General features: G+C 38.4%; 1 protein-coding gene across 2 annotated transcripts in view; it reads left to right on the forward strand.

Moving 5' to 3' along the window:
• LMBRD1 (LMBR1 domain containing 1) overlaps positions 1–17,201 on the forward strand; it is a 67,216-nt gene that overhangs the window by 18,148 nt on the left and 31,867 nt on the right. For both annotated transcript variants that reach the window (XM_063152976.1, XM_063152977.1), the window contains exons 6-7: positions 696–784; positions 5,315–5,388. In XM_063152976.1, coding sequence (XP_063009046.1) covers positions 696–784; positions 5,315–5,388 — 163 coding nt within the window. The remainder of the gene's footprint in view (positions 1–695; positions 785–5,314; positions 5,389–17,201) is intronic.

The following is a 17,201-nucleotide window of genomic DNA, read 5'->3' on the forward strand; positions in this document are numbered from 1 at the left end:
ACTGTTTTTGCAGCTATTACAAACTCAGCTGTTTTGTCTGTACAGGTGCTGAAGAGTTATTCTTATTAGTTGACTTTAGATGGTGAGCCTGACAACAGGAAGCTTTCAGCCAGGGCACTGTTTTACCTGACATTGAACTCTGAGCATTCTTTCCTAGTGGGCTTATTGGAAGTACAAAACAACTTAGTGAAGTTCCCTGCAGCTCAGTTCTCTGGGCCAAGTACAGAACAAAGAATGGAATGGAGCAGATGTGTTTAATTGTAATAATGGATGATATACATGTCCCTTTATATTTCAATGCTTGTTTAAAGAATCATTCATTATTTTAATTTGGCTTTCAGAAGTGTATATTTATATGAGAATTTGTCTCAATTGATGCTTAAAGTTGATTTTCTCCTCTGCATATGAGTCAAATCAGGATAGTAAATCACATTAATATGTCTTTTAATTTTACTTGAGTGTGGAGTCCTTACCTCTTTCAGGATGGGTAAATAGAAAATCACTTGATCATTGACCTCAGACCTGACTGTACACACATATGCATGTACTCTGCTGATCTAAATACAGAGGAGAATGTGAATAAAATGGATCACTGCCTTTTCTTCAGGAATGAATGGGTTTCTATTTTCTTAATTTAGAAATGGAATTCTTCCTATTTTTCAATAACTAGGATAAGATTTTTTTCTGTATTACAGTGCTTTTGTTCCTTTGGATATTCCCAACAAGAAGAATTCCACAGAGTGGGAGAAAGTGAAGCTCCTGTTTGAAGAATTTGGAAGTAGTCGTAAGTTTGAGATTTGTTCTGAGCTTTGCATGAGTTGCTACTCTACTAACCTCTGCCACTTGTTCATTGACTGAACGAGATAATTAACTTCCTTGGTGGCAATTTTCTAATTTTTCTCTGGCTGCTTACCTACAGTAAGTCTTTACAATAAGACTTCCTGTTCAGAGAAAAACAAAAATTAGGACTATTGTGAAAGCAGACACTGCCAGCATTTTGTCTCTGTTCTTTGAATACAAGTCCCCATTTGACAGCAAGGACTCCAGTGTTGTGTCCACTGATATTTATGGTGGGGAGAGAGGGTGCTTGCTTCCATAGACTGCACTTAGCTCTTAAATGCTGCTTGGATGCTGAAGTTCACTGACTCTGAGGGTATGATGAGTGTGTGATGGTTGTGAAGACCATTGGGTTGTGATGGCCTTCATTCATTTACCCAATGAAATGCAGTGCTGCTGTTCACTGTAAAAATGAGATGAGTTGTTCTGTCTATTTGGACGGGAAAGTCTTGTGGGTGTTACAGCTTCTTCCCTTTGCTCTTACAGTACTGACCTCTTCTAAAATTGTTGTTAGCAGTTGTTATACTTTACAGTAGGGCTGTAAAGAGCTGTTGAGAGGACCAAACTCCATGGAATAGTGTTTAACACTTGTGGTGTAGTTCATGTGCTTAGTCAGGGTATGTTTTCAGGGTAAAGGTGTGAGGGAAGTGTTTTATAGGTGAGCTAAAACAGACTTGATATCACTTTTCAAATACATTCAAGAAAGGGTAACTAAAAGTTGTTTAACAGACATTCATCCCAGTGCATAAGTGCTCCATTACTTTGTGTTTCATTCTTGATATGAATCATAGTATTGGTGTCTGTGTGAATGTTTTAGGCTATAATCATAGAAGCCTTCATCAAGTCATATTCTGCATTAGTCTAGGAATTCTGTACTGAGTAAAGTTCCCTGCAATGACATATACCAAACACTGACAGGGCCCATCAACTTTATATGTACAGTTTGTTTAAGTATTCTCCAACCTGATCCTCTTCCACCAAGGGTAAATATTCTTCCAGTTTTTCTCACTCTGCTCCCTGGCCTGGATTTCCTGAAGTCTAGTCTTTCTAGTAAAAGACTGAGGTAAAGAAAGCATTCAGTAGCTCAGACTTGTCATTGAGAAGTCCTGTCTCACCAGGTCCCCTGCCCCGCTCAGCAACAAGCCTTTATTTTGCCTCTTCTTCCTCTTGCCACTTGAATACTCAAGGCCCTCGTTTGCTGTAATGTCCTTGCAGGGTCTTTAATCATAATATGTTCTGTGCTGTAATCTGTGCTTGTAAGCGTAGGAGATGGGGGGGACACATCCATAGCTTATTGAATGTTTTGGCTGTCTGCTTGTTGATGTTCCTCTTGCTTTGCAAAGATTATAACAGCTCAGGATAAAATGCTGCTTAAAGTGTTTGTACAGGTTGTGATAATGGTTGAGCTGAGATGTAAGCTAATGTTTCCAGGTGACCTTGATATGACTAACAAAGTATTTGGCTGCTTTTGCTATGAAATGTCGGTTTCTCGGCTGTTTAGGTGGCCTGGAAAGGCCCAGGGTGGCCTTGGGCAGCCCGTGCTTCAAAGGACGAGGAGAGACTTCTGATCTTGTTTCGGTCTCAGTGTTTATTAATTGTTTATCTAAAAGATTTTCTTTCAGCCCGACAGAGGTCTGCACAGCAAGTCAGCCATGGGCACACTCCCGCAGCCCCTGGGGCGGTCACTTATCTTTATACCCAAAGTTACGTGTACAATATTTATAATTTTTCTCCAATACCTTCTACTCTTATTAATCGGTGCACTTTTAGTAAAGACCAATCCCAAAGTGCCACCATCACCACAGAAGATGGAGGCCAAGAAGAAGAAGAAGAAGGACAGGACACGCCCCAATTCCTCCATCTTACTTCTCTAGACCCCCCTGTACAGAAATCCTAAATCCTGTGTTTTATACTCTAACTAACTTATCCCTTCACCATTCACCCCAGTGAAATCCTCCCAGTCCTCATACAGATGTCATCTCCTGTGTAGGATCAAAGTCCTGCCACCAGACACTTCTGGCAACACTCCAGGACTCCCGAGCCCCCCAAGGGTGGTCTCGGTCTCTCTGCACCTCAGTCCTGAGGTGCTGAGATCCCACAATGAAATACAGTATAGCCTATGTTTATTTCTAGGAAAGTAAACTGACTAAGATGCTGCGTTGGGATGTGAAAGTCTGATTTTGTTTTCTATCAGCATTCTCTTGTGATTTGTAATTTCATAGGATAATTCAGATTGAATAGACCTCAGGTTATCTATTCAAATCTGCACCAAGAAGGAAGTTGTAAGATCAGACTGGATTGCTCAGGGCTTCATCACCTAGCTCTTCAAAACCCCCCAAGTTTGTAGACTGAACTCATTCTGGAAAAATCTCTCACCTGTTGTGGATATACTTGCTGTCACCCAGCTGTCTCACACTTGACAGCTGTGCACCACTGAAGAACCTGGGCTCCCCCTGTTTGCTAAGCAGACAGGCTGTATTGGGGGTTTCCAAACCTGTCTCTGTTCCAGGCCAAACAAGCCTGACTCCCTCAGCTGCTCTGCACAGCATGTGCTCCAGCTTCTAACCACTGTAATTCTTCCCTTAGCTTGCTCGCATTTATCAGTCTTAACCTGCAGCAGGGGCCTCAGAACTGGTTGTACTGTATGGTCCCTTCCTTTAATAGATGGACATGCTGCTGTTGATGCAGTCTGGGATGCTGTGGGACTTCCATGCTGGCATGGCATGCTGCTGGCTGACCTTCAGCTTGCTGTGTCCCAAGACCCCCATGCAGGGATCCCTTGTGTTTTCATTGAGCTGCTCCACAGACAGCAACTCTCTGAAAAGGGTTCTTTTGTGTTCCAGGTGCTGGAGAAATAAGGACAAAATGCTTGTCTGTTGTCGTTACTTGTGCCTGTTGTCCTGTTTTTATATTAATTTACCCCTTTCCTTTGTCTGTCTGTAGTGGCCCAAGAAACACAAAGATCTTGAGACATAGAACAAACATCCAGTCAGCATTTGGTAGTTGGTTGTGTGGTTATGAAAGAGATGCAGACTCATCCACTGAGGCAAAGCCTGATAATATACTGCTGGTATACAATTACAATTTCTCAGCCAGTTAGTTTCTTAATGTTGCATTGAGCACAGTTCAGACTTCTAAAGTGGATATTAAATGTTGGTTTCAAATACTTCAAATACAGGAGGATCATCGAATACTGTGTGTAAATACATTGTGTGATATGTTACAAATAGGGGCCACTTGAGGGGTATTTTTTGCCCCCTAAACTTCAAAAACAACTCAGATTTTCACAGCTACTGAAGGAAAAATAGTGCTAGGTGTTTTTTTGGTAGGTTTTTGGGGTTTTTAATAAGTTTTGAACATAGCTATAGTGTTTGAAATACAGGAACACGTTGCTTTTAACTCTGGGGAAGTTGTTTGATGTTATCTAGCAAAAACAGTAAAGGAGAGATTTGAGCAGTGAAGTTGGATTTGGTTGTGCTATTCTATTAGTTTTTGGTGGTTTTGGAAGGAGGTCTGTAGGGTTGGTCAGAAGAGGGGTGCAGTTTCCCATAGAGTAAGGTTATGATTTCTCAGTTGGCAACTGCTTAGTGCTGTGTTCAGTAAATAAGAATGGAAAGTAGCCAATGAATGGAACCAGGCTAGTATATCTGTGAGTAGAAATAAAAGTTACTGTAAATTTTTTAATTAAGTAGAGGGGAGGGCATGGGGGAAAACAGTAAACTTTGGTTATGACTGAGCATAAACATGAAATTGTTTGCTGAAGGTCAATTTCTGTAATTTACTATAAGTTTCAATGTTACTAAGTGACCAAAGCCACTTGTGATGTCTTGTGTGGTGAGGTCAGGGACAGACCTGTTCTGGAGAATTATGCACAAGATTGTAGTGAGTTAAATGCCTTTTTATTTGGTCACTTTTTTACTATCTCTCAAAATTACTAGAGTTATGAGGCTACATTAACTCTACAGTCCTCTGAGCTTTGTCCAGTTTGTTGGTCTGTATATACATTGAGTGAAGCTGAGGCTTTTTTGGTTGGTTAGAGGATCCATGCTTGTCTGATTCTGGATAATGCTATTAGCAGGAGGAATCAGATGGTAGCAAACAAAACTAAGATGAACTATCCAGAATGCACATGAAAGTTTTGCAAGTTACCACAGCACCCTGGGAGGCCAGAAATAGATCTTGAAAGGGGTATTAGAAACTTACAGGAGCAAGTTCATTAGTGTCTTTTCAACCAATTGGGTCAATGTAACTTCTGTGAGCTTGTGAAAATGACAAGAGTGTCTCCTGGATCCTGCAATTTCATATAAAGATCTGTTCTGGTCAAAAAGCTCTTTTAGGTAAGTTTTTCATCTGAGTTACAACTTCTATGTTTTCATCTTTCTCATGAGCTTGAATCTGTTCTGGAAACTAATTTAGGAAGAACTGTTCTTACACATCTACTGTATTTTCAACAAGTTTTTTTTTTTTTTTTTTGCAGATGGCTTGACTGCACTTTCATTTTCCATTAGCTCCTTGACTGTGATTGGAATGTTGGCAGCTATCACTTACACAGTAAGTTGTTATGCAGCATTTTCAGATTTTTACCTTCATGATACTTGTGGTTATCACAGTCTCTACCTGTGTGGAAAACTTGTCATACTGGAAAGATTCAGCAGTGTCTTTAGGTCTGGATTTTCATGGTTTGTAGTAGTCATTCTAAGTTCTAAATTTTTTGCTGCAAATTTAAGGACTGCTGTTTTGGTAGTGAGCAGAGATCAGACTTAATTCTGATGTGTTCATGGAAGGGGATGTCACATCACTTGTGACTTGTAACACAGTCACTGACTTTATTTTATTTCTCCACTCTGACATTAGGAATTAAATGTTGCACTTTTTTTATTCATTGAACTGTGGCATAACCTAGAGTTGATATGGAGCTAAGGTACTGCAGTTCCTTATGAGAGGGATTTGGAAGGTTTCATTCTGTAGCCAGTTGTAAATGGTATGATTAAGGTTATGTTAGTTTAACTGCTTGACACTTGCTTTCACATAGAAAGAAAAGGAACTGTTTTGACTTGCTGACGTTGGCCAACATTTAATGCCTATGTGGTCATTTGCTTTTCCAATTTATTCTATTTCTTCACTCAGTGAATAATCAGCATGTTTGTAATGCTACATGTTTTAATTTGTTGTCAAGGTAAAATTTTGCAACAAAGATGCAACTTAAAAGCTTAAGTGGCTGATAACAGACAAAGCTTTAAAGTTTCTCAGAAATTACTGTTTTTCTGACAGGTTTTTATCTTCAGATTCATGTCCTTGCTAGTATAATGTTTTCTTCCATTGGAAGCTGGCTCTAACATAGTTGTTCCTATCTAGGCTTGCTAGTGAATTTTAAGTGCCTTTGTAGCCATAGCTTGTGCTGTAAATTATTTTGAAGCATTGGTACCCAAGAAGGTGTCTGTTTCAGGCAAACTATAAATCTATAAAACTTGAAAAAGGATTTAAGAAAGAGAGAAGGGGGTAAGTGCTTATGAAATACTACCTTTAGAATGTTAAATGAGTAACAAGTGGAGCTAATGATTTTGTCTCTCCAGCTGGTGTAAGTTACAGCAGAATTATGGAGGGCAGTTCAGTACAGGTTCACAGATGTGTCAGAACCCTGACAGCTTAGTGGCCATCAGGGTCTGTGCAGTAGGTAGGAGAGCAACTGGGTGGATGAACTAGTGGGTATTTTAGGTGAGCTGAATTGCTCTCAGCCACATTGGTGAAGTCCTTTAACCTGATCAAGATGATAAATTTTATTACTTTCAGCCTTTTCTTAAAGTGACATGGGTCATCAAATTTTTCAAGCTAGCTTGCTGACATCTGGATCATGTAATGGTCAAAAAAGATCTAGACCTCCACTTAGCCTGTAATAATGTGCCAGATTTTAATTAGTTTCCCTTAATTATGAAGATCAGATCCATTTCTTGTTTGAATTGCTGAAGAGCACATACTGTATTATTTTAGCTATGATACTAACAAAAGAAAAAACACCTTAGCTGAGAGAATGATACCAGTGTTTTGTTCAAACAACCAAGTATGGTTTTTATAACTGTTTGCAAACATCTAAAATGTGAGATTGTGAAAATAAAGCCACTTTATTCCTGACTGAAGTGTAAGCAATGTACAACAAAAACCTTAGCAGATGTGTCACTTTGTAATATGGTTTAGTGGGCATGGTGGCGTTCCATCAAAAGTTGGGCTTGATGATCTTGGAGGTCTTTTCCAACGTTAATGATTATGTGATTCTTGGAATTTTTTTCAATTTACTGCTAATATTTCCTACTTCCAGTGTTATTGCCTGCTTATTTTTGAACCCATACTGGTTGTAGGCACCATTCAGCTGAGTATCACAGTATGCTTCTGTCTTCAACACTAGCTGAACCTGGAAATATGTGGAACCTGGAAATCCATGTTCAGTAATTCCAGTGTTCTGTATTGTCTGTTTTCTCAGATGAAGACAATACCTAAATCTTCAATACTGTTGCTTTAGTGTCAATGTATTTACAACTTCTATAAATACTGAGTGATAAATGAGGTGAAACATCAGGCATGAGAACTCTTATCTGAATATCTTAATTACTAAGACTTTTGTGCTAATTTGTTGCTTTGTAAACTTCAGCTGAGCTGTTTATGCAAATACCTGGAGTGTGAAATTGATTTCCTTTATTTTTAACTGTTGTATTTCATTCTTCTGTAACTCTCTGTTCTGTTTTACAGTAGGTGTTAAGGGAGAGTGGGAGAAATGGAGGAGTTATTTTACAGAAGTTTTGGGCATGAGCTCACACAGGAGTGGGTTGTTGTGTATGTCTGATGTGAGTTTTTTTTCATTGTTTGCAGGCAGTTGTAGAATCTTAGCAGTGAGCTGGCTTTGATATATGGGTGGACTGAAGTACAAATGTGTCACAGACAGTGAAAAACACCTATTAGGAGGTCTGTTTTCCTACCTGGAACAGTGTTTTCTTTTTTTTTATGAAAGCTTTAGAGCTTTCATGACACCTTTCCCACCTGCAGTGATGATCAGGCTTCCATATTTAAGCTATTTTCACCTGCAGCAGCATGGGCTGGACTTATCCCTGTGGCATGACATAATGCAGAAATTGCTTTAGTAATGAAAAATTTCTGGGCTGTTCTACTTGCCTGAACTTCAGGGAGTGGTTGGCTCAGAGTGTAGTCTGTCTTTGCCAGTTTGGATTACTCCACTTGCTCTACTTCAGAGCAGAACACAATTCTGGAAGGAGTGACTCTTTTCTCTTGGTATTTTCCCATGTCTTTGTGTTGTGGGGTGGTTTTTTTTTTTTTTGCTATATTAGCCTTGTATGAAAAAATCACCTCTAGGTGAGACAGACATGAGTGCACAGACAAGTCTTTGTTTTTCAGGTAGCCTTCTGCTGCCTATCAAATTGTTTATGCCAGTTTCCAAAGGTGGGAGATCTTTGTGCTTAGTCATCAAACCACTCTTTGATCATTGGTGTTAGTTGTTGTTTTTAAGCACAGAAAGAGAACATTGTTATGTAGGTGTGAACACAAGAATTAAGACATCTATTTCAAAATTTTCCACAAATGCTTAGTAGATGATGGAAAAAAGGATAGGGACACCCTGTATGGTCTGAGTTCCTGTGTCTCTGGACAGAGGTGATCTCAGATCTGTGGTTTGCACAGTGAAGAGTTCAGGATTTGTGGTATAGATGTAACTGAAATTTTTTTATTTTCCCCTGACTTCTGCATATCCTCAACCTGTTTCAGTGCCAGAGTTTGCTATTCCATTCTTAAAGGGAAATTAGGAACAGATATATCTGGTCTTCTATGTACTCATTCACAGTAAAGAAAAAAATCTTAATGCTAAATGCTTGCCTAATAAAGGTTGTATTGTAATATGTTAGCAAATCCCTTCATACCTAATTAAAAATGGCCTTACATTGAATGCCTACTTTAACAGAAAACACTAAAAATAAATAGGAGTGCTGTGACTGCAGTTGACTGATTTCATCTTAAAATGTTATTTATGGAAGAAACCATGAAAGAGATGAATCAAGTGATTTTATTAAAGTCTCTGGCAGTGCAATTTATCCATTCTGAAATTAGTTAAATATATGTTAACAGTACTGCTTTATGTGGCCTTCAGCATGAAGAATTAGATTATGGCTGCTCTAAAATTGAATTTGTGTTGTGGTAATATACAATAATGTGAGAAGTTGTGGGGAAAAGGCTTTGGCACTGTCAGCAGGTAGCTTTGAATTCGAGTAGAAATAGAGAGCAAAAGCTCACTTCAGCATGTGTATGTGCCCAGGCTTCCTTTATGAAAGCAGATCCTCCTGCTTCCACAGGAGAAGGGATACAGCAGGGTGGTGTTACTGAGACTGTAAATGGCTGCAGTTTCAATTATGGAACTAACAAATTTACCCCAAGGACTAATGTAGTTAAAACCTATTTTTTAGCCATCAGTCCAGTGTTTGGGGCCTCTCAAGGCCCTGATTGGTTTGTTACATTGCTCTGAAGTACATGGTGAGCTGTTAATGCAATGAAGAGCAGAATTCTTATCAGATCATATTGTGTTGTAGCATTTGGTGTGTTGGGATTTGGGGGTGAAGGTGACAGTTGAGGGACAATACAAACTGAAGCATCGTGCTGGACTGGATTTGCAGGTAATGAGCACTTGTGTTACTGGCTATGATACATACATAGGTAATACTACAGTTCAATGGGATTGTCATTATATTAGATTGCTGGCTTCCATTTTCTTTGGCTTCAAACATCAAAATCACAGTAAATTTGATCTACATACAGAGAAGAGCTGTTCTTGCAGTTTGAGGGGAAAATGCAGAGTTCTGCTTTTGAGTTGTGAGCTTTTCCCCAGCATCTGAATGGGGTAGGATGAAGTACACTGTAAAAACTGAAATTGCCCAAGAAATCAAATTTCTTTGGTATGAGAAGTTCCTGATCTCCTCAATTTCTGTAAAATACTAGTTAAAAGATTTTGGAGCTATTGGTAATTAGTACTGATCCTGAAAGCATCTCATCCCTTAAGGTAAATCACTGGGGAGGGGTAATAGCATGGAAATTACTGGCTTAAGAAGTTAGTGCAAAAGTTGCTTTTCCAAAAAAAGGTCAGTGAGAAAATTCACAACTACTTTTAATTGATGAATTAACACAGAAGGTTGTGTATGTATTCGGTACCTACTAAAAAGCAATAATTATTACAGGAATTAGATTTTAATTCAAGTTTCATGCTTGCTAGGAAATATCTCAAGGAATCCAGAGCAAAGTAAATGCTTTATGGTATTTCTTAATACCATGTCATTCAAATGAGAAAATGAGCTGCAAGGAAGATAATTAAGGAGTATTTAGAGGATTTTGACTTCACACTTTAAATGGAACATAAATTTGTTTGTTCTGTTTACTTTTCCATGTGGTGATATTTGGGACAGTCCTGCAGAATGTGGCAACAGTGTCTCACCTTATTAAAAAGTCCATAGCAGTAAATTCTCAAATTCCTTCCTTACATTTGCCCTAAAAACTTCCACTTAACTTGAAACGTTCACTTTTTTAGTTTTGGGTTTTTTGTTTTTGGGTATTTTTTTTTTATTATGGTCATTCCACTGAACAGTTATTTTTCCTAAGGTACTTACTTTTTTCAAGATGTGGGCACAGAACTGAATTGTCTAAATTTCCCAAAAGCTTTGACTGTAGCAGGCATATAGCTTAGGACCAAAGAAACCAAAAATTTATTAGATGTGTGGTCAGCCAGAAGGTTTTTCAACAGCATGACTTCTTTCTAACTGTGTGTAACAGTTTAAATGAGTGCTGTCTCCAGACCTTATTAATATTGCTTTAGTACAGTTTTTAAACATAATTCAGAATTCTGGAGGCCAGTTTATGGGCAGATCTGCATAGCACTTAATTCTGAAGCTTCAGAAGTTTTATTCTGAAGAACACTTTTGAGTTAAGCTGTTTTCAGAGTAATAATTCCCATGTCAGCCTTCAGCTCTTCCCATGCTACTGTACTGTTGTAACAGGCAAACAGCATCTCTTGTTGGTCATATGGCTTTGCCATGTTTGGAAAATGTACGTCTAGCTCACATTGAGCCTCTCCCAAAAGATCCTCATAGAGAAGCTGATGAAATATGGGCTGGATGAGTAGATAGTAAAGTGAATTGAAAATGGCTGAATATGTAGGCCCCCTGGATGCTGATCAGTGGCATGAGGTCTAGTTGGAGGGCAGTGACTTGTGGTGTATGCCAGGGATTGATACTGGTTCCAGTCCTGTTCAGTATTTTCATTAATGATCAGGATGATGGGGGAGAACCCTCAGCAAACTTCACACAGAACTGGGAGAATACCCTCTGCAGTTGATATTGGAGCTGTCCAGAAGGACCTTGCTAGGCTGGAGAAATGGGCTGACAGGAACATAATCAAATCCAACAAGGGAACATGCAAAGCTGAGGAGGAATGAATGTGTGCATATCCAGGGGAACCACTCAGGAGAAAAGCAGCTCTGAGACTTGGGAGTTCTGGTGGATGCCAAGTTAACCATGAGCCAGGAGTGTACTCTTGCTGGGAGAGGGCCTGTGGTATCCTGAAGTGCACTAGGAGGAGTATTGCCAGCAGGTTGTTGGTGACTCTGCCTTTATGCTTCAGCATTGGTGAGACCACATCTGGAGTTCTTGTCTTCTCAGTATGAGAGAGATGGAGCTGTAGAAGGGAAACTGGTGGAGGCCTGCAAAGGTAATCAAGGAACTTTCTTCTTATGAAGGAGGACTGGGAGCCAGGACTGTCAGCCAAGACAGAAAGATGACTTAGGGGAAGTCTTATCAACATGTGCAAGCATCTGAAGGAGCAGTATGGAGAGTATGGAGCTGGGCTGTGTTCGCTGGTACCTAGGGATGGGACCAGAGCAGGAGGCACAAGCTGAAACATTCTGCAAGTGTCTGACCACTGGCACAGATTGCTTAGAGAGATTGTGGAGTCTCCTCCTTGCAGATACTCAGGAGCCATATGTACATGGTCCTGGACAAGCAGCTCTAGGGGACCCTGCTTGGGCAGAGGTGTTGGACTGGATCACCTCCAGAGTCCATCCAAACCTCAGGCATTCTGCTGTGTGGATCTGCAGGGTTTACAGTGGTACCAATGGGTCACATTGTACCTCATGGTGTGAGGTGTCTTCGCTTTAATCTTGGGTCTTGCCTATGAAAGGGTTGAGGTGACAATGATTGACAAGATTGGTTCTTTATTGGATTAATTTTTTCTACAATACTGGTTTTGCTGTTAGAACCTCATTTAGCTCATGTTGGACAGCTATTTATTCCATCACAGCTGTTAATTTGTGGAAAAAATGAAAGATTTATTAGAGATTCTTACTATGATTTATTCACCTCAGTACAACTAGTATGCTGAGCACTTTGTTGTAAAACTACACCATGTGAGCAAATAAGTAGTTATGTGTTAATAACTGCTAGTTTGTGTAAGATTCTGTCAGAATATAGTAATAGCTTTGAAGTACTTTGATAGGAGGCAATTTTCAGAAGCTCATTGGGTAAGTGAAAGGGAGACTGCCAATTCAGAATAGGGGAATAACCAAACTTTTAATACCTGTTCTTAATCCAAGTAATACAAATTTCTTTTTCCTTAATTTTGTAACTTTACAGCTTGGTTGGATGAAAATCAAAGTTGCTTCCTTCTGTGAATGGATGTAAAAATATAAAAGCTGCGGTTGTTTCTTTTGACTGACTTTGGACTGATACTTTTTAGTATGTCTTTTTAGAATATAATACTAAAACTTCATGTTGGGTTTCCCTGCTGAATATACCAAAGAATAATCTTTCCTTGATTTTAATTGACTGTTTGGAAGATCAGGAAGGGACAAAAAAGATGCAGCTTGTGTATGCTAAATTTTTAACTTGTTAAGGGAAAAAAAGCAAAATAGCATAGGTGAATAATGTAGATGAAGTCTACAAATGTTCACTTTGTACATTAATATTACTGGCAAGAGCATAAACATATTTCATTTTCTCAAGTACTTGCAATGTTTAAATGAACAACATTATTTAGATCTATGTCTTAATATGTCTTAATTCTAAACACAATCCTTAATTGGTGGTTGCTTATCTGTTTTCAAGCTTTATCACCTAGTCTACTTTTTTTGGTATTATGTAATGTATAGTACTGATGTACAATGCTTGATACTTAAAATTGTTTTGTAAGACATGTGAATAGGTGATCTTCAAGAGGGCTCTGCAAGTCCGTGACCTTGATGATTTATACTGACAGCTTTCTATGTCTATAAATATGGAATAGTAACAAGAAAATGATAAATTAGGCCTGCAGTGCTATGCTGGTTTTGGTGGGGGGAGAATTTGAAACAGTTTCACAGATGATGTAGTTTGCATCTCTTCTTTCATTAATGTGTTTTTCATTGAGATGGTTCTACATGGCCTTAGGTATTAAAACAATAGTTGTTGTCAGCTCCAGGTAGCTATTTGAATTTGAGACAGAATAATGAGTTGCTCATACAACAGTAGGCAGATTAATTTTTGAGTGATCTTGTGCATCTCACTTAGCATGTCCTTTAAGGATGATTATAATTGGCTTTGTAATTTTTCCAAACATTTAATAAGCATTATTTGATTTCTTATGGAACTATAAAGTGCTCATTTTTTTCTCCATCCTGAAAGAAGAAATATTTGAAAGCTTAGCTTGTCTACTCACAAATATGATGACCTTTTCACACCTAATTTTTGTCTGGATTATGATTTACTTTTCTGCAGTTGATGTTATTAACAATCAAAGAGCTTAAAAACTTTTAGAATCTGCCTAACCTTCAAAGCACTCATTCATGAGTGATCTTTTAAGCAGATGTCAAACAGCTATTGAGAAATTGAGATTCATCAATTCATCGTCATTACTATTTAATAACTTCAATGCCAATTGTGAAATAGAAATGTAATTATTTCATTATGTTCACTTCTCTGTGGAGTAGTAAATAACCAAAATAACAAACCAGTTTGATGGTTGTTTTAACAGCCTGATTCCTACTGCAGTGTTGGAGAACTGTAGATATGAAACTGGTGGGTAAATTGTTTTGTACTTGAAAATTTTAGAATTGGAAAGTAGGTTAATCTTTTGGTTGTTAATGCTTTTCTAAGCCTGATGGGGCAGTATAGAAGGTGACTGCTAGGCAAAATAATTCTGATCAGTATTGTAACTGAAGCAGAATTAACTCTTTCACGGATGTTTTGTCCAGCAAGCACAAGTTGACAGTGTGTGGTAGAACAGCTGTAACGTAGAGGCTGTTGTATTTGGCTTCTGTATCCTAGAAACTTTGACAGCACTTTTTGTCCACTTGAACACTGGCAAATAATGAGTCTGTATAGTGGAGAGAAAACACTACTATGAGAAATGAAGGTGAGTGTATAGCAGGATACGGTCGGGATGAAGAATAGAGAAATGTGCTCAGTGCAAGATTCATGTTGAGTACTGCGGATCATGCAAGAATTGCCGTAGTGAACCTGTTTGGTCAATCTGTTCCACCCTTTGAGATGTTTTTTACAACAATGTTATTCAAAAGTTATGTGCTCTCATAGCAACTGAAGGCTGGATGCTAGAACTTCTTATGAAAAACTGAATTTTTATCAGATAACATGTTGAATGACTTTTGAAGATGCATGGCATGAAATTTTTAGAGGAAGCAAATAGCCAACTGTCCATGAGAGAGCTTGCCATCTTCAGATGCATTTAATAGGCTTTCTCCTTTAGCCCTTGTAATTTAAGGGAAGATATATAAACTGTTGTTATTATTTGCCATGCTTAATGATGTTCTGGAAGTAAGGTTGTTAAATTCCAATTTTTATTTTTGAATGGTAGTATGAGTTGGTAGTCAGAGATGGGACAGGTGGCTTTAGAAGAAAGCAGGTGATGAATCCTTGCAAGGTCAGATAACTTTTCAGAAGAGCTGTGCAGTCAAGCTGCACTGAGAAGGTTCAGTTTCAATCAAAGTGGAGTCCCAGTTTCTCTTTCACAAACTCAGTGTTGCTTGGGTTGGTGTGACACCTGAAAGTGCACCTCCCTTGAGGCTGTTTAATTGGACTGAGCAGTGTGCTCAGTCAGAAGCAGTGCTGGCAAGAATGCCTTGTGTCCATAGGAAACTGTTCAGTATAAGCAACTGAACTGTGTCAGTTGTTGTGAAGGGTAAAAGGTATCCTGTGACTTCCCTTGTGGCTAGCATAATTGAAATAAAAAGCTGATTAGGCTACTAGTATATAAAAGCATATTCTATACCAAAATAACTATTTAAATGGAGGGGGTTTTTAACTGGGGCATTTGTATTAAAGAAAATTAGCTCATATTTGACTGTATTTTCTAAGTCCTGCATATATTAAAATAGTTTAGCTGGTTCTAACTTGAATAGATGCATTTTTGTCAGTCCAGTTGGAAGAACTGAACATTTTGTCTTTCATGGTCACACTTCGAGGTGAAGTATTGAAATAAGCTGTTGTAAGATAATAGGAATATGAATATTTGTGTCTAAAGCTGAGAACATTTCTGTTGTCTTTTACACGGTGATTATAAGAATTCTCTTTTTAATTTGGCTTTATGTGACTTCGCTAGAGGGCACTGCTGTGCAAGAAATGTTTGTCAATATTTATTTCTGCACCTCTTGCCCAAGATTAGATAGACATCTTTTAAAAACCTTAGTAATAACCACTTTAAAGCCACTTGCATGATATATAGACTTCCTAATAATAAATGTAGTAGGAAGTCTTTCTGATATGCTACACAAGCATTTTTCAATAATTTACTGAAATCACAAGTTTATTTCTTAAATATCTTTAACGAGAGAGCTGTTAAGCTATCTTTATTTTTAGTTCTGGTTGTGCACCAAGCTGATGAGAAAATATTTACTTGTTCTGCTTGATCTCTAACAAGGAGTGATTATTCTGTTTGGGCCACAGGTTAATCATTTGACCATATCTTACTAGCTGAAAATAACAGATTAGAAAATGAAACATAATCAACTTCCAGTTAAATTATAATCCCTGATGGCTTCAGGCTTTTTTGTGGTAGGTGTTCAGCTTTAAGTCATTTAACTCTATTTTAAAGTGATTTAGTATATTAATTTTAATGTGGTTTGCTGTCTTTCTCTCAACTGATCTATGTGCTTATGGCTGATGTGGCTGATAATTAGGTGTTCCCACCTTAACATACCCTTTAAGTGATATTCTTTCATAGTTTGTGCAATTTTGAAATCTTACACTAGAGGTTATAGTTTCCAGTGGAAAACCTTTCTGGATCTTTTTAGTACTCAAGAGTTTATCCCTGAAGTAGTTGCTTGATGCAACAATGTCAGTAAAACATGATTTTGCAACTTCTTGCAACCTCACTTATGTTCTGTTTTCTGTTTCTGAGTGACTATTATCAGCATGGCAGGCAGCTAATAAGAAAGACTTCCCTTATCTGCCCATGGGTTATGTGAGTGTGACAAGTCTCAAGTGTTGCAATGTGCTGAGTCTGCAAGAGACTAAGAATCAGAACAGTAACTCTTCCTTCTAAATCCCAACTGTGAATGACACGAGAGTGGCTGAATCTGCTGCAGGATGAGAAGGAAAGGGACCTGGGAAAAGTGACGATAAAGCAAATTAGACACAATGCTTATGTGGTTTCTCATAAGGTATTGAATACTCTGTCTGGAGCATAGATTTTATTTGGTGTCAGTGGCATGTTCAGAGAACAGGTAGAGCACGCTTCTTGCTGCTCTTCAGTGCCATCTGATACTGCATGAAGGTACTGATCTATTTGTGGCATTCATGGGAGTGACAGGCTCTTCCTGTAGATGGATTTATTTTCAGATTACTGTCTGACTGAACTACCACTTCCATGAGTAACAAATAAGACAGGAATCTCAAAAGCTTTGTTTAGACTGTTCTCATAGGGTTGAGAAGCTGGGTTTTCTGTTGCAGTATGTTGTTGTGTTTTTCTTCTTATCCTTTAGCATAGAAGGCCTTATGCTTCAAAAGGTCTATAAGTAAAAACCTCATCTATCCAGAGGTGCCTGTGGACAAAAACTCAAGTGAGAACAAGACAACTTCTCATGGATGATGCTTCTAACTTGTAGTTAATAGGTAGTGAGCTCTAAGGATTTGGCTTTCCAGCCCTTAAGCTAAATGATAGTGGTGGTCTCTTACATTGAGCACTTGTGGTAATTTGAGAGACAGGAGATGTCTCTAAAATAAATTGGTTTAACTATAATTATTTTTCTACTCAAAAATGTGGTTTCAATGAAGCTGATCTGGCATTCAAGCAAGAGCAGAGATAGAGCCTTAGGCCTTAGAGATGAATCCTTGCAACAT

Source organism: Melospiza melodia, chromosome 3 (assembly GCF_035770615.1).
Source record: "Melospiza melodia melodia isolate bMelMel2 chromosome 3, bMelMel2.pri, whole genome shotgun sequence".
Classification (NCBI taxonomy): Eukaryota; Metazoa; Chordata; class Aves; order Passeriformes; family Passerellidae; genus Melospiza; species Melospiza melodia.